This window comes from Antedon mediterranea, chromosome 6 (genome assembly GCF_964355755.1).
Source record: "Antedon mediterranea chromosome 6, ecAntMedi1.1, whole genome shotgun sequence".
Classification (NCBI taxonomy): Eukaryota; Metazoa; Echinodermata; class Crinoidea; order Comatulida; family Antedonidae; genus Antedon; species Antedon mediterranea.
Window position 1 is genome coordinate 7,823,645 of NC_092675.1, and position 25,231 is coordinate 7,848,875.

At 36.3% G+C, this 25,231-nt stretch overlaps 1 protein-coding gene across 1 annotated transcript; it reads left to right on the forward strand.

The window, feature by feature from the left end:
- The first annotated feature begins 247 nt into the window (after positions 1-247).
- LOC140051203 (midnolin-like) lies at positions 248-25,194 on the forward strand. The gene is made up of 7 exons (XM_072096340.1): positions 248-741; positions 6,742-6,832; positions 7,255-7,311; positions 15,799-15,996; positions 19,303-19,483; positions 22,691-22,888; positions 23,242-25,194. Exons 1-7 carry the CDS (start codon positions 539-541, stop codon positions 23,403-23,405), a joined length of 1,092 nt encoding a protein of 363 aa, XP_071952441.1. The 5' UTR covers positions 248-538; the 3' UTR covers positions 23,406-25,194.
- Positions 25,195-25,231: the final 37 nt, after the last annotated feature.

Below are 25,231 nucleotides of genomic sequence, written 5' to 3' on the forward strand. Positions count from 1 at the left end.
ATTCAGGCTTACATTAATCGTCCACAACTAACAATAATATAATTACTATAAATACTTGCATTTTATCCAATATGATTTATATCTTTAAAGTAAATCCTTATGCTTTTAAATTTTGTAAACAAGATGACTTCCATATTAAGTAATACAGTACAACAAATCATAGTACCCCTACTTATGAATGGAATCACCCAACGATTCTCATTGGTTATTGAGCTACTGGAGCGCTACAATAATAATGAATAACGTCGTTCGATGTCTGTTACTCCTAAAGTAAAAGTAGGCTTGCTATGTGGGGAGTAAGGAGGGGAGCCTAGGACCTCTCATCAATAACCATTCCATTCTTTGTTCCACATATATAGATTAATCATTGTAAATGATCATAATTTACTCATCGATGCAGTAGATCATGATGGTTTTGCGGTGTAGAACGAGTCTTTTTTAGCCATTTAGACTACAACAACGTACACTACCGCTATCTTGCTGGGATTATTACGAGGCGATTTTTTTTACTGAGGTGAAGTATCTAAGGATTTGGAGGATGACGTTAAATTTCGACACAAGTATTCGGGGTAGAAGCACCGTTCACGACGGAGGAAACATACTTTTGCATGTGCAAAAGACAACAGGAGGCAGGTTCTCATTACACGTCCCAATACAAAGTACAGTTGAAGAGCTGAAGGCTAAAATCGCTCGACAGTTACGAATTGCAAAAGCAAGGTTGTCGCTTCTGTTCAAGGAAACGTAAGTAACATTCATATATCATACAAATTATTATTGATGAATGCATATATTATTATTAGTCTAGTTTGTTTATTGATTGCAGCATCATCTTCAATCTTCAGAATGGAGAAAGATTATACTCTCAGACCTAGATAGTATAGACTAGTACTAGTAGGCTAGGTCTAGGCCCCAGTCTAGGTGGCTGGCCTATATATGTTGGATAGTGCAAGTGTCCCGTTTGTACGAAAGGTCACACAATCAAATGAACATCATTGCGATTGTGTTTTCCTGTACGCTTCCTGTATTTACTATCGCTTTCTAACAATTACTATTACTATGTGTATAGAGAAACCTAATTTCTCAACGCCTGTATTTAAGTCTTAAGTACGTGCGCATCGTGCAGAGCGTTTCGCGCAGCGCGTTTCGTAGTACGACTTTGTATTATTGGTGGTCTACATAGTGGTGCACACTATGTCTTATGTATTATAACTGCGTTTAAAGTTTGAACGTGCACGTATGACATGAAATTAAAGCACTGTGTTTATATAATGACCTTGTAATCATTTACAATATAAACAAACGCCCTCACACTTCATCCAACCTTTAATCAAAGGAAGATTCTTTATGTTATTAGCATTGTAAGCAAATTTTCTGCAAATATTGTAGTCATTAAATTGGCAATGCACTTAGTACTTATTACACAATTGAACATTTATTAATTGTGTGTGTAAGGTGGGCCTACAGACAAACATGAATGTTTCTAATATAAATACCATTTTTGGGACCGCCAACAAAGGCAGTACAGTAGTATGTAGGTATGTGCACGTACGTGATCATCTGGGACACCACTAAAAAAAGTGAAGCCTGGAACTATTCGTACGTACGCCTATAGGGCTAATTATCTATGCGCGAATTATCTATCGTGGGCCTACAGCTACCTTGCTGAAAACAAGTCTAATAACCAAGTTAGGCATAATAATAAGTTTCATTTTGTTTTATTTATTTATTTTTATGTACTTTGTGTTTGCTCTTTACACAAAGTTCGTTAAGCCTTTCATTGCATTGAGGTAGGCTGTACACCCTGCAGGGAATGCTTGATATGGAAGTAGGCTTAATTCAAAACATCCGATAATACACGTCGTGACGTCATCTGAATGAAACTGCGTTTAAAGATACTCAAACTCAAATTAAATATCGCTGGAATAATCCTTTTGGTTGGTTATTTGAATGAATCGCAATGGCAGTGCTAGATAGTATTACTGACTGTATAAATATTAAAATACAATACACCCAGTGAACACATTTCAATAGAACCAGCAGCCAACATACCACAACGAAAGATGTGAATGGCATATAACAGGAAAGCCATCATCAGGACATCTTCTTCGAACTATAATTTATACAATTACAGTACAAGCATTCAAAGCATTTTAGCGGAACCATTGCCACCTACTAATAATATTACACAAATTGTTTGTTCCGATCGGAACTACATGCTACTATCTTTAAAACCAAAGTTTATTTGAAAATGTTTCTAATGTTTAGTGACCCCGAAGTCTCTGTTCCAATAAATACAGTTCCCGTAAACACTAGCAAGAAAACGAAAGACGAACTTAACCGCAAGATTTTCAATACTGAATTCTAAACATGTTTAGGGCCGGCCAACCAGAAATGAAAGGAAGTAAACTAGTGCCGTTATATTGAATCGGGTAGCAGGGTAGGCCTACAGTGGTGTATCAGTTGAAATTGAAACCCCTCGTGAAAGCCCCGTGTCGTGCACCAGTCGGGGAACCAGTAGGCCTAGGCCTGAATCTCGGAGACCTTAGCAAAAGCCCGACCTGTATTATGGAAGGACAGTCCTATAATTACCGTCTATCTATAAGATAGGATAGGATACATGCGACCAATGTTAACAATGTAATCGAAGCTCGTTAAACGATGTATCAAAATTAATTCAAAACTCAAGGTCTTCGTTTATCACACACTATATTGACCTACAAATAACCTATACAATAAAGCAAAATCGCACACCTCCTTAAAATAGTCATGCTTATCAACCACACGAGCGTTTCCTGGAACAGAATGCGTGGGCACTGATTAGTACCTGGTTTTTGATTGCAAAGAATGTTCAGCTCTTCATCTTTTGACATTCCTGCACGAAGAACATCCAACCTATAAACGGTTGTATTTTAGCTACACAGTATTTTAATTTTCTTCTTATGCATTTTATATTTTAAACTAACATATATATTTTTTCTGCAATATTGTAAAGCATGAACAATTGACCTCCCACGCGCGTACCGTTCACAAGTGGGTAGATGTATGAATTGTATTTATAGGTCAATTGTAAACGTATACAGATTAGAAACGTGTAATTATTATTGAATTTTATGTAACCATTATACGCTTTGCCTACTGCCTGTGATAAGAATGCAACGTCATAAAAGATCATGCTAAGGATTTAGTAAGAATGTTGAGAAACTCGTGAACGAATCACAGTGTGGTTATGTGCACGGAGGAAGTAAACATGTTCCTCTGTAGTAAAGATTGGTTTCCTTCCGTCGTCGTAACGCCAGGACGTCGCAACGCAAGTGCGTAAACCAATCTAATAAGCATGTTGTCCTGTCGACGTCAGTCGACGCTATCGTTAACAATAATCGGCGATCTTCTACGTAAACATTGACATGTTAACGATTTACAATCGCACCAATGCAGCAATGTTGCATCGTCGGTTCCCACTTGTGATTACGCAATACAGCACTTTGCGTTTATACGTTATTGCGTTGCGTTACGTTGCGTCCTAGTGGGAACCACGCTTTAGTAGTACAGTATCCTCTTTACCCAGTCTATGGATGTATAAACCGTCACCCCTACTTTGTTCCCCGCGTTTATGTTTTCGGAGTTGGTAGGCATAAACCACGCTAAGCCACTGGTCCTTTGTATTTGTGTGTGACAATATTGTTAATTAAAAAATCAGTAGAATAGAGTTATATTGGTTATATCGGTGTGTTATATTTGGTTCCGGGAACCACTAAACACATTTATTTCATTTTCATTTCATTTCATTTATTCCACATTTATTTAGTCATCAATTACAGTACATCATAATTACAGTACAACTGAGAACAGGGATCCTGCATAAAAAAGCTATAGCTTCGTTTTTTTGTAGGACCCTTTTACATAAGAACAAGTATATAGAACTTAAATAAACAAAGGTGTTGTTAATCAGCATATAGTGATAAAAAGTATTTTTTAACCTGTTTTTTTATACATTTATTTTGTTTCTTTAAGATAACCGGTTTATTACCACCATTACAAGTGAATTCTTTCCACAATTTTGGTCCATATATGTGTATAAACTGTTGACTGCAAGTTAGTCTTGTGAAGGGAATTTCGAATTCAGTTTCTGTTCTGAGGTTATGAGTACATAACTCTTGCTTGTTCAGCGGAAGATCGTTGTGAAGGCTGATTGATTTTTTTACAATCAAACATCAACAATGATGTTACAGCTTGTGGCTGAAGGTGGCCGATTTGAATCTATTGTTGTGGTTTTATCAACTATACAATACCAAACATCATTGTTGGTGGTTGGTGTGATTCGCGCAAAATTGCGTGGGAGCCTTTAAATCACGTTTACACTGCAGTATTTATTCAGTTATTATGTAATTGTGTTTGCGAATTTGTTATAAGCAATAATTTTACTCTAGATTCTATCAGTACAGTATTATTATTTTATTAAACGTTTGTAAATTTGTTTTGTGGCAATTTACATTTCAGGACATGTGTATTTTAACTGTGTTCCGGAGTTATGCGCACTTTGAATTGAAATCACAACCTTCTACATACTAAATAATGGGCTAGTTCTGTACAGCTTGGTTCCCACTAGAACGTAACGCAAGGACGTAAACGCAACGCAAGCGTTTTAACCAATGACAAGCGAAGTTATAGACAGTTAGCAATCACAAACGAATAAGCCATCGCTTGTGATTGGTCAATTCAATTGCGTTGCGTTACGTCCTTGCGTTGCGTCGCTAGTGGGAACCACGCTTAAGCCTGTTGTCCTGTCGACGCTATCGTTAACAATAATCGGCGATCTTCTACGTAAACATTGAAATGTTCACGATTTTCAACCACACCAATGCAGCAATGTTGCATCGTCGGTTCCCACTTGTGATTACGCAATACAGCGTATTGGGAACCACGCTAAAAGGGCGAATAGATGAACGCAACGCAAGGACGTAGTGCAACGAAAGCGAGTTGACCAATGACAAGCGACAGTTTGGATAATTAATCCAACGTTTTTGAGCTCACGTCCAATTGCGTTGCGTCCATGTTAAGCTTGGTTCTCACTAGCGACGCAACGTAAGAAAATGCCCTTCCAATAATTGTGTTTGCCTCGCCTGCGTGAAATCAAACCTACGATGTTTGCAGCACTATTGCGTCGTCGGTTCCCACTTGTGATTACGCAATACAGCACTTTGCGTCGATACGTCACTGCGTTGCGTTCTAGTGGGAACCACGCTTTATGTGGGAACTGAAGCAAGCATCACAAAACAAATTGAAACGTCACCTGGCGCAGATCCCGAAAATTGAGTTCCCCTCTTTCCAATGTGAACGACTTCCCATTCTATGACTGGCACGACCAGAGAGCCAGGAGGCCCTGATTTTGCGTCTGGAGATTTTAAGCTTGGTTCCCACTAGCGACGCAACGTAACGCAACATACGCAAGAAAATGCCCTTCCAATTATTGTGTTTGCCCCCGTCTGTGCGAAATCAAACCTGCGATATTTGCAGCACTGTTGCGTCGTCGGTTCCCACTTTCGTTAATTTGCGTCAATACGTCACTGCGTTCTAGTGGGAACCACGCTTTTAATTGTTCTGCGTCGTTTGTGAAACATAGTGTTTAGTTTTAAATTATGTTATTAAATAATTTTTACCTTTTAAAATAAAACAAAAAATAATTTCAATTAAAAAATGCAATTGCTTTAGTCTGTCTGAGAAATCTTTTAAAGTAAAATAAAGTAGGCCTAACTGCACTGTATCAACATGAAGTCAATGGCGTGGGATATACTCATTTTGTTCTGTGGTCGTTGCACTACTTGCCTTGTGGATATTAAATGCTAATTGTGAAATGACTTAAGTAATGAAACCACGTTTTCGCGAATGCAGGTGTTCAGAGAAAATCATACGAAGAGAAGGGTAAAATGCAATAACCTCAAGTCTCACATAGATTAAAGTGGTGCTCGCTTCATTTTCGAAGTATTTATCAGATAATGTATACCGTAGGCTATTGGTCCGCAGTATTTAATTGAAACAAAAGAACAAAATGTAGAGAAAAAAATCTATCTATAAATCTATAGATGGAAACCGATCCCTTCAGAGCCACGTATGGGTCCAGATAACTATTCGATGCTAGCAGGCTGATGTGATGTGCGTAAACGGCGTGCGCGGTATGCACGCGAGTTGACCAATCTCAAACAACTGTTCGATGATCCATCGTGTCGATATTTGTCCTTTCACCTTTGACCTTTGACGTACCAAATGCGTGGTTTAAGCTCTAATGTCTTATTTAGTTCATATTTCAAAAATCAATAATCTTGATTTAAATTTGTACCAGTGAGCCATTTGTGGTCGACGTCTAGATCCTCCATTAACAAGTCAATACGATAATTGTGACCTTCTTGTGTAAATTAGAAATACATTAGGAAAGCAAAGTGCAACATAAGTTTAATCTACGTTGTTACGTAAATATTAATACGGCTTTAAAACCACATACTGCTACTGTAGTACTATGCGTCATAAATCCACCATCTTGAATTATGCCAATTAAATGACCTTAGGACCCCTTGCAGTTCTTTAGTAGAGAATGAACCATACATTTATAATAATCAGGACAACGCAGTGAATAATTGAGAAGTGAGTAATACAAATTAGTAAATTATTTTAGTTTGAGCTCTTGAGCTAGGAAAGTCATAATTATATTTATATAAACTAATGTGATGCGCATGTTTTGTCTTTCAGGCACCTTACTAGAGGTACGTTGCATGAGAACTTTATAACAGACGGCAGCTCCCTTACTTTGTTACCAGTGGTTGAAAGTGGGCTAGACGTGGTGAGTAACTTTGCAGTTTTGCTCTCCAATTGATTGGATGGACGCAACTATGACGCGCCAAGCTGTCATTTATTCAAGCAATAGAGATATCTTAGTTAGTTTTTAATAAAAATATCTTAGTTTTAACGCAACGACGACGGATGTGTAGGTAAAATTGTTTGCGATGGTGCTCACGTCCTTGCGTCGTTTTGCGTTCCTGGGAACCGATTTTTAGTAGTTGCGTTAAGCTCTGTCTATACTATCAAGCTAGTTTGATAAAAAAAAAGTGTGATGTGCCCAAATACGGTAGTGATATACTTAAATATGGTAGTGATATACTTAAATATGGTAGTGATATGACATCATCATGTCGTTTCCATATATGGGCACCAGCTTTACAAGACAAGATATGAAAGTGACTAACATTTCTTTATATTTCGTAGGGACCGCAGTATGACCAGAATCTGGTTCAAGCTCTACAGAACCTGTCAGATACTCAGGTAAGGGATTTCGTGATACCTATTAGTGAGTTTTCGTTTCGGGACGATAGACAAACAGGGTTGTACGCATGCGCAGATTAATCTTTTGTAAATATTGTCTCCTTTGTCTATACCCATGGAGGAAAAAATAAATAATTTTTTCCTCCATAGTCTACCGTCCCGAAACGGAACCTCACTATATCTGCATTATTAAAACATAAACTGATATGATAGGCTTAACTGTTAATAGTCCTTTTTTAAACACTAGAGTTGAATACTCGGTTGTAAAGAGAGCTAAGCCAATAAACGGTTAGTTGTGTGAATCGGCAACATTGTGTGGATAATAGCATTTTTTACTAACTGATCCTCCATGCACTGATTGACACGGGATCAGATCAATGCTGCAACTGACACGCATTAATATCAATATGAAATATGATTCATATCGTTTGATTCCGCTGACAGATAGGTTCGCATTTGAATTACTAAGCTCAAATAAAAAAAAACACTCATTCTGTGAAAACTATCCTTACTTACTGCTGTATGAGCGACAACATTAAGCCGTCAAGCAGTGTGAGCAATTAACAACTTCAACCGTGTCATGACTATCAATTTTATAGCATGCTTTGTGTGACTAGTTCTAAGAAAGGCGTATATCCTGACCGGTTCACAATCGTGTATTGTTTGAGTAGACTTATTTGGTATAATAATAATTTATTTGGAGATTACACTTTTACAACAGTGGCACTCGACCAAATGGAAGGTGCATCCAAGAGAAATATACAAAAAAAAAAAAACATGATATAGAAAATAACAATTACATTACAATAAAAAGTCGACGTAGGTCAACATGTCAAAACAATTCAACTACAGTAACTACAATACCATTGAACTGACACCTAAAAATACAAAATTACAAGAAATAAACATATAGAATACTAGGTAGGAACTGTACAATATAAAATGAATTGGGCAACAACAATGTAGACCTAACACTATAATGAGATAGATATCAATCATTTAGTGAGATAGATATCAATCATTTAGTTTGATTGATATGAACATTACTCGCCTAGAACAATACATCTGTGTGCCCAAGCTCTTTTAACATAGTGCTTACAGTAACAATCAAAGATATATTTTGTGTATATTAACGCCTGAGTGATCGAGAAAAACAAAAGAAAGAAAGAAAGAATAAACTCTATATCCTAATTAGAGAATGGCGAACGCTTTGTTGTTTATATACAATCTCATTCGCCATTGAAATCATGAAAAAGACAATAACTTACAACTTAGGGTCTAATACTTGGATAGTTTACTAAAAAATTTCAAACATACATGATCCACTGATATTCTAGCCAAGTAAGCCACGATTTTTGAAAGTTCACAACCGGCTTATAATCTCCGACGCTATCATAAAACCTCTCGTGATCAGAAAGGTCATTCGTAATTTGGTGCAACTCGATGCTACGGAGAAAGTTATTTATAAAAGTAAATTTGCCATTGACATTTTGAAATATCATAAATCTCAGGAACGGACTACATTTCGATACTTGGAGTTATGAGTGAATCAGCAACTAAATATTGTTTTAAATTTCTAACAATATTGTTGAGTGGTATACATTGCATAATCTTCTCAGAACCAATAAAAATGTCCGTGATGTTTTTATTATTCCGCGCCAAGATTTACAAACTTTCTATATTATAGGCCTACAGTATGTTAATAGCGACTTAGTTTTAGGCCTCAGAGAGGTTCCGCATTTTTAAATTCCAACAAAGACATTTGTTATACAGTTTTAAAACATCATGTGATTTTATTTCACTTCCTTATAAATATCGGCAAAAATATCCACTGAACCGAGAAAACCAAGTTGATTAGAAAGGCCAGCACTTTATCGCCGATAACGCCGCAATACAATACAGTAATTGCGAAGTACCTTGCAAATAATAGATTATTTATAGCACAATATCTTATTTAAACTAGATATGCAAGTGTTGAATGTCCTTTCTATTGTCGATGGACGCCTTGTGTTTAAAGTTTTCATTAGGAATGTTGGAACTCAAGTAGGCCTACATTTAGTAGCACGTTGGTGCATTTAATAGCGGACCCTGGTATAGCCTACGTTTGGGTTTCCCTCCCCCATGAGCGCATCCTGGTACCGTACTGCACCCTGGTGCATTAGGTCACCACTCTAAGGATTAGAGCCTGTCTTTGCCATTATAATAATTGTATACATGTCACTCTGGTGTACGTGTACGTGGTGTTCATCATTGAGTGTATTACAAGCCTGTACAAAACACGGGGAATTTAAACTGGTGCTGCTTTAAACTCTATTATGTATTTTTTAAATGTCAAATGTCATCTGACGGAAAATCAAGGTGAATATCGTGCTTGAGTCTGCGTTGCAAATCAGAAATATATAGTTCCTTCTTTTCATTGACCTAAAAAAATCTCTCGAATAATGTCGAATTGAATTAAAATATAATATGCGGGGGATAATGCATCATTCTTCCCCCTGAAACCTTAAACGGAATTACTTTGTATTATTTTTAGCCCAGCTGTATAAAATAAATTTAAAAAGCCCTATTGTTTGAATAACGTCCAATTCCAGGGTGAGGTGTGTGTACTATGGAATTGATTACATGTGTAACACAGTTGACCTCATCTTAACCCTTGTTTAATAAGTCGTGTAGGTTAAGTAAATGTTGAAATCAATACAGTTGTGGTCGTGTGGGTGTGTAGGCCTACCGAAATGGTACCGCAGCATAAGTGACGTACAGGTGAATCTTCATCTTCTGGACTAGTTCCAATGGCCGTAACCAATAGTATTCCCAACTCTCATCCATCCCTTCCCATTGAGCTGTATTTTAGCATTATACTTTTGCTGCGTTCGACGCCCCGTAATCATGAGCAAGGACAATTATACTGAATACATCAACTTTATTGGTCTCGCCATACAAAAAGTACATGAAATGAATTCCACAATTCGAATTTCACCGGTACCGGTGGTCCTCACTATTGTGACCAGTCTGGAATGTACGTGGGCATTGAGTGTAATATAAATAGTGACCTTATACTTAAATGTCACTGGGTAATTTGCGTCTCTATGCCCATCCGCGACACAAGTAGAAATGTAAGCAACCAATTGCACCACAACGAAAGAGAAATGATCACATCGGACCTGAATTCCAACGCCCACGGGATATTCTAATATAGGCCTAGGTCGGTCGAAATAAACCCCTGGTGGAATATGATTTGATATATTTAACAAACAATAAAATATGATTTACAGATATTTGATCCCTAAGAGAGCGTGAATGCACACATTCAACGTGTTCCTTTAATACCGTACGTCTGTTCGTCTGCAAATGTTGGTATGGATCATATAGTCAGGGTTCCAAACGGAGTTTTGACTTAATAGTAACAAGATAGATAAATGGCGTTTCATACGTGTACTACTTGAGCTTGTAAACTCCACATTATATTATATTACAGTTATTGTAGTAACATTGTTATTTATTATTTAACCTGTTTATGTAATTATAGGTAGGTACAAATGTACTGTTTATTGCAGTAGCTGTATCATAAACTTCCACATTGTTTAACAAACTATACCATACGTTATTGTAGCAGGCCTACTGCAGTTACTGCAGTATGATAATTGTTGATAAGATCCCTTCAGTATTATAGTACAGTATTTATATTATAGTACGGTCGGTAACTATAATATCTGTGTCATATTTATGATCGTGGATTAGGCTATTAGCTGAAACAATGATAATATTCGTAGAATTTAGTAAACGAGTTTAACATAAACAGTAACCGGGTTGAAAAAGATGACATGCAACGTGTTCACAATGAATATTGAATCGATTGATGATTCTTCGAGTTAATTTACATCAGGTAAATGTTCTCACTGAATCCTACTTGCTGTCGTCGTCGATCTTGTTCTTGGAATACTCGCCAATATCACGTTTATCACACTTTGACATTTACAAACCATACGTTAATTTTTTTTTGAATGCCAACACTTTTATTATTATGGCTAATTCTCCTCCGGGTGTATTGGTCTAGTGAAACCCTTGCGTGAAGAATGTCAACTCAGTATACATGGTTACTAATTTTATTTTGTTCAAATTGTAGGATTAGGAAATAACATTTATAAATTCATTGAATCCTCATAAGAGGTTATTATTAACTTAATAGTCGCATTAAAATAAACACTGCGCATGTGCATCATTATATGTCATTTAATACATGTCATGAAATTGTAAAGGCCATTAAAAAGCTTAGATATTTTACACTGTATAGATTTATATAGAGAAAGAGATAAAATACATTTTAAAATACACGCTGGTTGATGACGTAGTTAGCGCGCTGTCGTGTCACAGTTGGATGAATTAGCTAGTGTTTTGACGTCATCTTGTGAAGTTCGTTATCTCGTTACTCTGCATCAAACTGCACGATAGCCTTAAATCGCATTGCAATACAGGTTTTACTCCTTTTTCGGTATAAATTCGTATATTCCGATTCCACAACATTTTACCTTAATTGCACATAGTCAAAGTTTGTTTGTATAGGCCTATTTTTGGTTATATCTGTTAAAAATACACCACAGCTTAAACACATTCCTATGCAAAAACCAAATTCTATATTAATTATTATGCTAATAATAATCCGCTTATAATGTGGGCTATTATTAATTATTGAATTCCGTAAACAATAATTGTTTAGATAACAATATCCACCACCAAATGCGTTTGTTGTAATAAATCTAATAAATACAAATTTAATTTTTTTTTAAATATCGAAATTATTGATTCGTATTATTGATCGTGATGATAGGTTGATATGGGTATTGAAATATTAGTTAATTGATCGATAAGGCCCTAGTCCAGTGAAAATGTTTCGATATTGATTGATTATTTTCAACGTTTTTCGTATAATATGGTTATACGAGTGCGCAGCGAGATCCGTGCAGTTTACGAACACCATCGCTGCGCAGAGCGCGATCATTCGGTTACATAATACTCAACCGTCGACATGAATTCAAACACTTTAATAAAGATTACCCTTCAACGTAAATAATATATATTAAATATATTAAATCTACATTTCATGAAGCGTCCATGTGGTTCTATCTACCCACTACCGAGGCCATGATTTATGAAATTAAAATATGCAGTATCATCTTTTAGTGACGTATATACCCTGTGATGTTGTGCCGCGTCCCGATCAATTTTTATACAATTGAATTGATTTCGTGGGCTGGATTACTGGGTTTACATTGTCTATTACACAACTCAACAAAATATTGTGGATAAAAAAGCGTGGTCGTTTATTACAGTTCTCACGACTAACCTGGATAATATTAACGTAATTAAAATCAATATCGATATAGTTTCTTGATTCATTGCGTTTTCATCCGTAGCTATGCCCATGGGATTATTGTATTAGTTTTTATTACGTCATTGTGTAGTGCTAATTTACAGTTGTGTAAATCGACAGCTTTTAATACACCCCTCCTACATATTTTTGGACTAACCACATACTTTTTTTAGAGAGGTGTGATTGATTGCGTTCAGATACATAAAACCACTGTTTTTATACTGCAGTTGGTCAATTTGTCGAAACTGAAAGAGAACTGCAACAATATGCTGCCTACACATCAATTAATACAATTTAATTACGATCATTGATTGTTTTGTTTTACGAATATCGTTGTGTTTAAGAATCTTTTGGGACAAACATTATCTACTAAATCATTTTTAGGAGGGTTGTGGTGCCCCGTAAGACAAGGTACATGTAGCATGCACTATGCGATGTGTGTACTAAGTAACTATAGACCTAAAATTATTGTCATTTTTATGTTGCAGTCATCTATTATCTATTCCAGTTGGCGATTTTTGTCTGTAAATCCAGCTAAAGTGTGATACGCCATGTGCGCCAAACTGTTTATTTATATTTTATATTAAGTCGAATTGCCGTCAGAACCGCAGTACGCAATTAAACTACTTTACAATGAGATAATTAACGATTGTGAGAAATGCGTAAACATCATTCTTTGGTATAATACTGACCGTGTCCAAATTTCACGGGGGATTGGAATGTGTCAAGTTGAATGGATCAATCTGGATTACGCATATGCATTCATGAAAACTATTTTTCCTCCTTAGATAATTATTTCAATTTCCACTGCATGCTTTACCCCTGCAAAATGATTTCCTTCACGTTGGCCTAGGCCTATGAAGTACCGTTATAATTGGATCAGTCAAGGCTAGATGCCACGCGTGGTTCGCGCGTTCATGTCTTGAGAACTACCACCACCACCAGCGGTACCATCCTGTATTGTTTCTGGTTCGGTGTACTATGTGCGGGGGCGGTAAATCCAAATCGGATTCCAATCGTACGCTTCCCTTTGTGCAGTTTGAAGTGGTGTGAAACGAGAGTTTCCTGTTCGCTCTTTTGTTGACCGTACTTGGCCTACAGAATGAACGCTAAACCCTAGAGGATATTTTTGTTTGCTTACGATGCACAAAATACTGCGTAATTTATGATAAGGACCTAATCTTATTATACATAAACCATAGAGATATTATAGTTCACTATAATATCTCTATGCATAAACCAAGTGGGGTAAAATACGTATACTTTATATCTATAATAATTATTATCTTATTTGTATCGACCAAGTGGGGTAAAATACGCACTTATTGTGATGACGTTTCAAAACATACATTTGATAAGCTTATTGCTATATTGTTTACAAATTATCTGTTTGAACTTATAAAGATATAAATATGAGTCATTGTTTATTATTCGTAAAAACTGTTGACGTGATCGTTCGTCATGCCTGGTTTATCAGTATTATTTGTGATTTGTAATTATTATTCATTATTGTTATTGTATTTTGATATTAGTAATCAGTTTATCAGGGAAGAACAACAGGGCGCCGATCCGCTGTGATTGGACGATGGAGGGTGTTTGGATGGATGGTGTAAAAGCAGGGTTACGTTTCCGACAGAAGGGAGTTGCTGCGGTACCTTACAGGGAGGGACAATCCCCCCTCTGAAAATGTAGAGGCACATAGGGTATGTGTCAATGATAGGCCTACAAAGAATGCGGATTTAGAGCACGAAGGCTTGTGTTTAATTAGTTCAGGGAAGATTGCAACTAAAATGGTACGGAATGTAATTTACTGCTTCCGTTGAATTTTAACAAGACGAATGATTGTGCATTTCATCATCGTTGTGTAGGCCTAGATGCACTTTCTCGACTCAATTTAATCAATGAACACTTCCGAAAGACGGATTATTTAATGACCTAAATAATTCAAAATATAAACACTGTCACTATCATTATGTTACGATGAAAGACCAGGAATAATATTTTGAAATACCATACGAGGAAATAGAACGTAATAGCAAATATAGATTATTAAATAAATTGAAAGAGAGTTGGCAAAGACACGCCGATGGTCAAATGCCGTGACCTTTCCATATCCTCTGTGTGGATATTAGTGACGTCATTAATGTCGATTCAACGAGATAATATATTACATAACCACAATACCTGTATTGTGAAAATCCAATCGCCCAGTCTGTTCGCTATGTACCGGACGTCCCATATTACGGTACCATACTCTTCTTCACTAATTCTGGAATTTGAATTCCTAACAATTATTTAAAAAAAATATTAACTTTTAAAGTCACGTGACATGTTCAAAGTTTACCAGTAAAGTACTAGTTGTTAGCACTTATTCTTTGATATCATATCTTACCTAAAGTAGGTCTATACATATGGCGTACTATGTGTGCCAACATGTTGATATTTCAGTTATTAATATTAAGCCGAATCGTCGCCTAGAACCTAAATTATTGGCTGGGATTTGTATACAAAATGAGCTTGTCTTGTGTGATTTTGCACACCGTAGTTCATATTTGAATAAAGTCAAACAAAGCGCCAGAATGAAGGAATGTAGTTTATGTTTAATTCAATTTGTCAATGGACACATTATGGTAGGCTACCGTTACTGCAGTAATGTATTACCAAAATATCACCACAAACTTTAATTCCAGGTACCGGCTCTTTTTTCGATCCACGACTGCGACGACGCGTGCGCAGCTGGTGTGTTCTTGTAGCGTACAATTTAGTCACTTTAAATTACATTGAGACATTTCATATTAAAGAAATTGTGAATGTACCACGCGTCGCTTTACAAATGGATGGCATAATATCAACGTCGTTTATTTAAGTATTCGTGGAAAACTCGCTTCAATTTGGCGTGTGCCCTTTTAGTAATTAACGTACTGTACAATATAATACTAAACCATGTCATTTCTCTTTACTACGCTTAGGCCTATAATTATGTATTCGGTTCAGTAACCTTAACTATGTGATGACGTCATATACAACTCCGTATGACATTTACTTTTTCTCTTATTGCTTCTTGTACATTAAAGAAAATATCAATTGTTTATTTTCTCTATACTTTTTATCTTCATCAGGTTAATGACTTTTTAAATGGGAAACAACCCTTGACATTGGCGTTACGATGGGGTAACCACATGGTGTTTGTACAGCTTCAACTAGCCGCTAGTCCAAATGGTGGAAGGGGAAAACTTAAGTGTCCATTACATTCATCTACCAATCCAACTCCATTTGGAAGAAATACCTCAAGTCAAGCTCCAGCGGCCGTAGACGCGGTAAGTGAGCCAATGGGATTCGCATACAACTCATAACATTACATTTTATAATAGCAAAATTACGTTTCAATTCATAGTCACAAACAGTGTGATGCCCTGGGATCTCAGTGTCTAGCCCCACTAATTTGTGACGTTTACGAAAGTAACTATTATGCGTAATATAGGCCTATAAACCATTATTGTTGCACCTGGTAGTTATATTTAAATGCCCGACAACAAAACTCTACTTTGTTCTTTTACAAACAAAACGTTGTTTCGTTCTTTTGTCGCCTGCTTCTCAGCTGACACTCTTTGCAACCCACACTTACCCTCACATTGCTCATGTTCATTGCATTCATGTAGGCCTACTTCTATCCGGACAAGGTCATTCGTCCTCTGGGGGAGATTACACAGCTATTTGTTTCAAAACATCCATACAATATATAGTCATCTTCCAGGGGGATACTGTAGTAAGAACGTGTAGGCCTACATTTCATGATGTAGGCCTATGATTTGTGTGTTGAGAATATAAGAACTTGAAATGAGGGTCAAGCGAATCTCTGAGGAGTAAGGAGTAACCAACCACGCTTTATCTAAATGTGAACTCGTATACGTCATTTTTCTGAAGGAGTGTATTGATTTAGCGCAATTTTACATCGTCACACGCGCAATTGTTGATTGATTTCTGGTGATGATACAATTAGAATCAATCAATCGCCTACGACATAAGAATTCGATTTTGGGTTTAAACTGCAAGTAAGAAAAACAAGGTGAAATCGTAAATAATTATAATGAAAGCCTATCTTGAAAACATAACGTGCTCGCCGAATGGATTGTATGTCAAACTATTCCTTAATTAATAATGTATTTCTTTTGGTATTTTTACCTCGTCACCTATGTACAAAAATTCTTCCGTCTGACGTTAACGAAATAAACGTAATGGTTTTCGGTGGTTTCATTTCAGAGTACCTTCATAGTCTACCTATTCTTAAAAAACTTATTACAGCATATATGCCTACTTTCGTAGCCGAATTCGTTAGCCGTATTTTTGTGTTTATTATTAGGAAAATACACCACAACGAGGGTGGTTCGAATGTAAGACTATGCAAAACCGTCCCAGTACAACCGGCCATTTTGGTATAGATATACGCGTAAAATAGCAAAAATGCGCATAAGCAGACTACTAACTTTTGAAACATATTGAATTGACCTATGAATTATGTTATGATCCATATGGATTTCTGTGTAAACTTTCCTGAAACATTCTGAACTACAATTTCCGCTACTTCTTGTAAGCTGGCGTCCTTGACGTCTTCACATGCTACGTGCAGACGAGGTTTTAATCTCCTAGCTTTTGTGGGCGTTCTAGATTATCATTACATAACCTAAGAAAAATTAGTTATGCTTATTTTTTATGCCTGCAAGGACCATACCAGTGAAAATAAATTATTTAGAAACCTGTACAAGAAATATGTTTTTTTTTAAACTCATGTGCAATATGTTAATTAGCCGCCAGCGGAATTGATCAATTTAAGACAACGTTGTCGTCGCATCAAATGAAGTATCCATAGCAACACTGTGGCAATACATTACGCTCGACCTTCTAGGCCTATCAATCATTCTTTTTACGTACGTGCGACCGCTAATAAAACTACATGTTAGTAATGAGTCCGAGTATTTTGAAGAAAACCCAGTCTGGAATGGGGTTTCCGCGATGAATAATTTCTTGTCAAAGGTCACCTTAGAATAAATATTAGGCCTACTTTGTGTGACATTTATGGGAGAATTTGGCATTTATAATTGACATTGACACGAATGTGCAGTGCCGTGATTGAGATGGTGACAACACCTCAGTCAACGAGCGGTAATAAAATATCAAATTAATAGGAAATTCAAGAATTATGTGCGAACACGTTGTAGAATCATGCTATTCGTTGAATCGCATGATTCTACAATGTGTTCGCACATAATTCTATCCCTCTATATAAAGAAAGTTGTCAATAATGTACGCCTGTATAGACAGTCAAGTCTAACCCTAATTTACCGTACTATATAATTGCCAGGCGCCACATACATACAGAATTTGTTACCGGACAGATAATAATGTCATATTGATATGACCTCCTGCCACTACTAGAATTGGGTGTAGAATTTATGTATAAGTTATGTGCACTGTAGGTGGGTGTGGTGAATCTAGCGTCGTATACGTATTTCTGTCCGTGTTCGGTATACATCGCGTATGTGAACACATGCTACACAGCACGTTAGGCGTAAGGTCAGCCTGCTAAAGCGTGGTTCCCACTAGAACGCAACGCAGCGCCGTATCGACGCAAAGTGTTGTATTGCGTAATCACAAGTGGGAACCGACGACGCAATATTGCTGCAAACATCGCAGGTTTGATTTCACGCAGGAGGGGGAAAACACAATTATTAAAAGGGCATTTTCTTACATTGCGTAGATTGCGTTGCGTTGCGTAGCTAGTGGGAACTAAGCTTTGAGCACTTTAGTGATATGTGCGCTGTATAAATCTTATTATTATTATTATTAAGCTTAAGTCATGGCAAGTCATAACCAATCATAAAAACAAGTGTCTCAAATTAATTAAGATATCGACTCTAAAATGACATACAAGATTATCACTTCATTGAAATTAATATATCACCTCGACCGCGAGTTAGTGTTTATGAGCGCTATTGTGGTTTTAAAACCACTTGATACATTGTGTTTTGCAAAGAACACATTCATTAAGAATTGATGGGGTGACACGTCTGCCCGGTTAATTGACATCCACCCCCTTGTCAGCAATTAACTCATACCGCAGTTGGACTGTTAAATGAGAATAATATATCAAGTGTGTACGTCTGATAATATCGTGTCATTGAATGTCTGATATTGAAAAAAGAATACAAAATATTGATAACTCAATCAATTATACACTGTTGTTGTTTTTTCATGTCGCTTTTTTCCAAAGGTATAGAATGTCTCCCGTTAAAATTAAACATTTGAATTACTTGCTGATGAGGCTTTAGAACATCTGTATCTAGATTTCCCCAGTATCATAGGAACATTCCGTAATACAGCATCATATGTGTTTTGCATGAATCGCCTACTTAGCACCACAATCTTTGGTATCATACCCTAACCATTTAACCTAACTTTACGTGATACATGCACCATTGTGGCGTACTATGAGATGCTGTATTTCGGGATTTTCTTATGACACTGTGGAAAATACAACACAGAATCTGGTATTTTTCGGACGAGTGTCCGTTACGTAACATTGTTAAAATGCACTTTGTTTGACTGATTTTTGTTTACTCTTTCAGCCCACTTGTCATTTACATCCCCGATCCATTCCATGTTCTCCACCGCCCAGCCCGACGTCTCCTCCTCCGACATCACCAACGGCATGTAGAGACAAGAATCAACAATCATGGCCTAGAACAGGTGCCTGTATTGATCAAGTAAATCATTATGCTCCCGGTGTGTTTTCGGGAACGTTTTCCGGTAAGAAAGATAATGAATATGTAAATGTACATTTATAAAGAATTCAATAAAATGTCCGTCATTGTCCTTTGGGGGAGGAACCGGTGTAACGCCAAATTAAGTGAAATTGCCAAATTAGGTTCGCGTGGTATGTATCACGCAAGGCTAGGTCATCTAATTTGGCGTGACACCGCCATTCTGCTTACCTAGGTAGCCCTGTGACTACGTCAATGCCTATTTTTTTCAGGTTTCAGAATGGCATCCTGTAACTTGTATCAGTGGCCGTAATTATTTTCCTATTCAATACATAACTTTTATCTTCATCGATTAAAATGAAATTTCTCAAGATAGAACGTATTGACGATAGCAATCTGTCATAAAGAATATAGCCGTCTTGGATGAGAGCTTTGGGGTTTCGTTTTTAGCCTCTTTGGTCGTCTAGACAAATAATATACTAATAATGAACACTGATAGGCCTAAGTCAGAAAAGTACAAATAGCTGTTGAGACCAATGTTGTACAATCTTTACGATAACAGCATGTATGTAGTTGCGGACAGAAATAGGTGTAAAATCTACTAAATCAACCGCTAATAAAGGACCACCAGAAATACATACAAATAAATGTGTATGGCCAGCACAGTCTTGGTTTTTGGTTAGGAGGATCAAGAGATTTAGAAGCACCAGGTCCGCATCTCCAAGTTTTATCACAATAGGCTTACACGTTTGTATAATAATGGTCATTCAATAATGTATAACATGGAAGCTTCCCCTCCTTTCCACCGGATTAGCGAAACCAACAATACACAGACCTGTATTTTCATTTATACATTCTAATGTGAGATTTTTTTCTTCGGGTCCTATATTAATTCGCCATTAAGATTAACTGGTATTAATGCTTTTGACCAAGCCAGTTTCGTTAATACTTTAGCTTACAAAAAACCGCAGATGCTATCCGCGATAGAGAAACTATTTGGTATTTTATACGATTAACGTCGACATTATGTGAATTCTTGGATTTCACTCATTTGGTCGTTGGCATTTTGTGAATGAACGGCCTACTTTATGAAGAAGCAACCAGTTCAATTTTCAAACGTCATTTGTCGTTAAAATTAGGCTGCATTTTAAAGTCAATGGATGTTTAAAAGGCCTCGTGATATTCTCAGTTGGCATTTTAGAAATCAGCCATGTGCAATAGGCTACATGCGTGAATTAAACACGTGAGATTTATTATTCCACTTCTACTTACGTGTTTTCATTATAATCTGCAATCATTATCTTAATAATATTCTTGATGAGAATATTTTTAATAAAGAATAACTTTCACTTTTACAGTATTATTACTTGTAATTGTAACCAGATAAATTGATTTGAAATATTTCTTTGCATGAAAACAAAATGTTGCATTTTATTACGTCATCACTGCGTTGTCATCGATACGTCCTCGCTCTGTCATTTTCCACATTCAGAGTCACGTGATAGATATTTCATTAATTCAGAAGCCACCTTTGATGAACATATTTTGATCACGTGGTCGACACAATACTTTTTTTCCAGAAATTTGACATTTAATTTTTTTTAGTGTACATTAAAATGTGCTGTATATTGTTCCAGTAGTCGTTCCAATACCTATAATACAAGTACACAGCGTACTAACCCTAGGATTAGTATAGATGAGTTTTTTTAAAGATCATTTAGCAGTTATTCAACCAATTCTGACATTTAAGGTCATCTAAAATATTAACAATTCAACAACTCCGAAGACTTTGTGGTCAATAATCCTTAATTTGGAACCATGGCAACGTAACGTCGAAGTGCGTCAACGGATGATCACTCCAATTTTGCATACAACACAATGGTCTTCACTACGCACCGTCTAATTCTACTATCGTTTACGCTGCAGTATATGCTGTGCAATAGTATAGCCATGTCATGTCAGTTCCCTTGAATTTTTAATAATTCCCGAAAGGACACAGCCTTAGCAACATAGTGAATGACATCATACGCGTTCAGCAACGGTTGCTAACGTATTATGGATTACTTTGTGTCATGTAGAGTGGATTGCGTTTCCTTGTCATTTTGTTAACGATTACATCCACATTATTCATTTATAACACAAGAAAAGTTACGTTCGAAAACCTTCGCCATTCGGCATAGTAGTAGGCAAAATACATTTGAGGCGTCGAGTATGGTCGCTTACACCCCACCCACCACTCTTGACCTATAAAATGAACATACGCAAAATATTGCATACACCTCGACGTGTATGACAAACCGTGGTCACTCCCCTATTCAAAAGACAATACTAAAAATAAACAATACAACTTCGATGTTATCTCCGACAACAAACAAAATATGATTTTAATTTGAATTCTAATTCGAACTTCTTGTAATGTAGATGGTGGGGATGGTGACTTTCGGGATCGCCTGCTGTCTGTCGATATTAAATAAATTTTCCCATAACAATGCATCACTCACTCTAGACCTATATCAAAGAACTTATAACACAAGAATCTCCTGTTCTTCAATTTGCATTCAAAACACAGTATCGGAAGTACAGGGTTAAAAGGTCAAACTGGGCGACGCCATTTCACAGCATGGAGCAGCGCCCCCTCCAAACTAGGAAGTCAATTACTCTACCCCCCTAGAGTATTAGCAGAACCCCTCTATGATTTTGACTTTCTAATTTGATGCGGGCGCCCTACTCCTCAGTCAATTACTCTATCCCCCCTAGAGCATTAGCAGATCCCCTCTATGATTTTGACTTTCTAATTTGATGCGGGCGCCCTACTCCATGGCTCACAATGGCGCCACCCATAGCTCTATTCTATCCCACAATGCCTTTCGAAATTGTTACGCGCTTCGGACGAACAGGAGATTCTTGTGTTATAAGTTCTTTGCCTATATTAAATATTGCAATGTAAATTGATTCGTAATTGTATATATTTGATAAACCGTGTATGTGCGTGTACTTTATGTTCGTGACGCATCGTCAAATCTCTCAGTCGGGTGGGGTGCGGCTGGGGTAGTTATTTGTATGCAGTTTGGCTCATTTGATTAATTACCATTGCCGCGGTGCTTAGACCATAAAATGCAATTGATTTTTAAAGACAGTTATTTATTAATATCATTGATTTTTATTCAAAGGAAATGTTTCTGAATGAGAAGGGTGAAAAAAACATTGCCTTCCATGGATTCGAATTATTGTATGACGACATTATTTGTTACAGGCTCATTGAATACGGCTGCTGCGTGTGATGAGGGCGGCAAACAGAAACGGGATATCAACACGATTGCGTCAATTTTAAATGATCTTCTAAAAGCTGCACCAATGTATAAGCAACTGTTGGAAAGTCGACCACGTGCACCAATGGCAAACACGAACAACGCCACCGGAGGACTGCCGGACTTCAGAAGAAGAACCAATGGTCAGTATAATAAACCTATACAATATTTTTTTTCAAAGGAGACGCCGATAGTGCCCTGAATGAAATAGAACCACTTCTATCTATATCGGAAACAATTTAACATAGGCAACCATTTTTAAGAGAAAACGTGACATAATAATGATGTTATATTAGGCCATAAATTGCGTATTGCATTTCAAAGGTGGGCTTGACAAATTGTAAGGGTTTGCTAATACACCAATCCACCAAATAGGTTGCCTCCTCATTTTTGACAAATTGTTGCAACCATGACTTTCAAATAATATCATCCGTAACCAGTAAAAGTGTGTGAAAATTATGTGCAAGTTATCATTTTTATATTATTACATTTTTAGATGATGCACGTCAGGAAAAACACACCAGAGACAAAATGGCGCATTTGCAGATGATGATGAAAGATCGCCAACAGCGACGACGCGCCCGTCGCGATCTACGATCTCCGTACAACACCCCTCATCGCTCAATCGAACGCTTAGAAGGGAGTAACCTCGCCGTCTGAACTGCGGCTAGAAAATCTCGGCTAGCAATAGCTGATCGGATTTTGACGAATTTTGTAGCAGATTTCGGCTGCTGAAGCTTTAAAGAAAAGCTTCAAAATTGACGAATACAATTTAGTGCTTGGAGCCATGGGCTAAAGCATTGCGAAGTGTTACGGTGTTTCACACGAATCGAATTAGTTTGAGAACGATCATTGTTGGTTGCTAGGGAATAGACATATCGTAGGCTAAAAACCAGCGTCATCGATTTGTAAAATTTAAAGAAAGCATTAGTATGGAAATAATAACAGAAAGAACACAAAATCGATTTTATTTCATTTAGTAGTTTAAAGTACATGTATAGTTACGATATAATTTTGTTAATTTTTGTTGAACAATATTTAGCAGAAAAAAACGTTTTAGGTTTCATCCGGTTTTAATTTTATTTGATATTAATTTACATGATGGCAAGAACGAACGCCAGGAGTGAATTAAATTAATATGCAAAATTATTTTTAATTAATCTAATATATCGTAAAATTTGTTTAGTAATTTGAGACTAAACTTTTAATTCAAAATAAAGTTTACCGGTTTTTTCTTCATCATTTCTAATATTAAGTGTGTTGAGTTCCTCATATGTCACGTATATAGTATATAACACATTTTCATTTAAAATAGACAATCTTATACAATAATATTATAAAATAAGTGTAGGCCTATTATATCAACACTTTTATTATATAACCCGTGAGCGCTTTCGGTATGGGTGTTTTCAAGTCGAAGGATAACGCTGTAACGGTTACATATATTTTTTGCTGTTTAATAGTTAGAAATAAATTTATATTTTTAGTACGGTATAATGATATTAAAACTACTTAATATGCTGATAATGCAAAACCTTGTATGTGCCAAGTTGTGGGTACATTTAAAATCATTAATAATAATTATAATATTTCTAAAACAATTACCGTAGTAAACATCATATAAAGTTATTTGATAGATTGTATTATGTTTATAAGTTTGTTTAAGTGTAACAAAATAATTATTTGTTTCTCTCCGTGTGTCCAATCGACCAGGATTTTCCTGGTCATTCGAATTGTTGTTGCTATTCGAAACAGTGATATGTTGTGTGTCGTCATATACCAATATCCAATTGGTTTATTTTTCAAGGAAACTTGGCAAAACAAAAAATGCTATTGTATCAAGATATGATTTGAGTCTATTTTATGTTACAAACTATCTTGTATTGTCTTATTCTAGGCATTGTGTCTGTACTACTGTCCCAGAAGATTTACCCGCAATAGTGATTATTTTTAATATATACTATTTTCATCATTAGAGTATAAAATTGGCCGTGTGTTTATCCCAATAAGATCCACAATACAACAATATGATATATATATATATATACATGCGTGAAGCCATATGAATAAAATTGATGTTGAATATCGTGTATATAATTGTTTAGCAGCATACCTTGGAAGTGCGCGTCGCCATTTTAGGCCCACGCGCGCACCTTTTGGTATAATGGTATTTATTGTACAGTGTATAATTATGTATGTTGATTACTGTGTGAACAGGTACTAGCATTTTGGTGAAGATTTGTTTACCATTTTTAAACTTCCACCACGTGACCAAATTTTGTAAATAATATATTAATGAAAAAAAATTAAATATTTTAGTGAGTTGTTTTCGGTGATAAGTTTAGTTATGAAGAAAATAGAACAAGTAGCATTTTCACTCTATTATCACTTTGGATGACGTAATTGGTTTTGTAGTAACAATTAAAATAGCTTACGTCGAATTGATAAATTGCGTTATTTCATTGAGTCGAATGTTTGTATTTGTC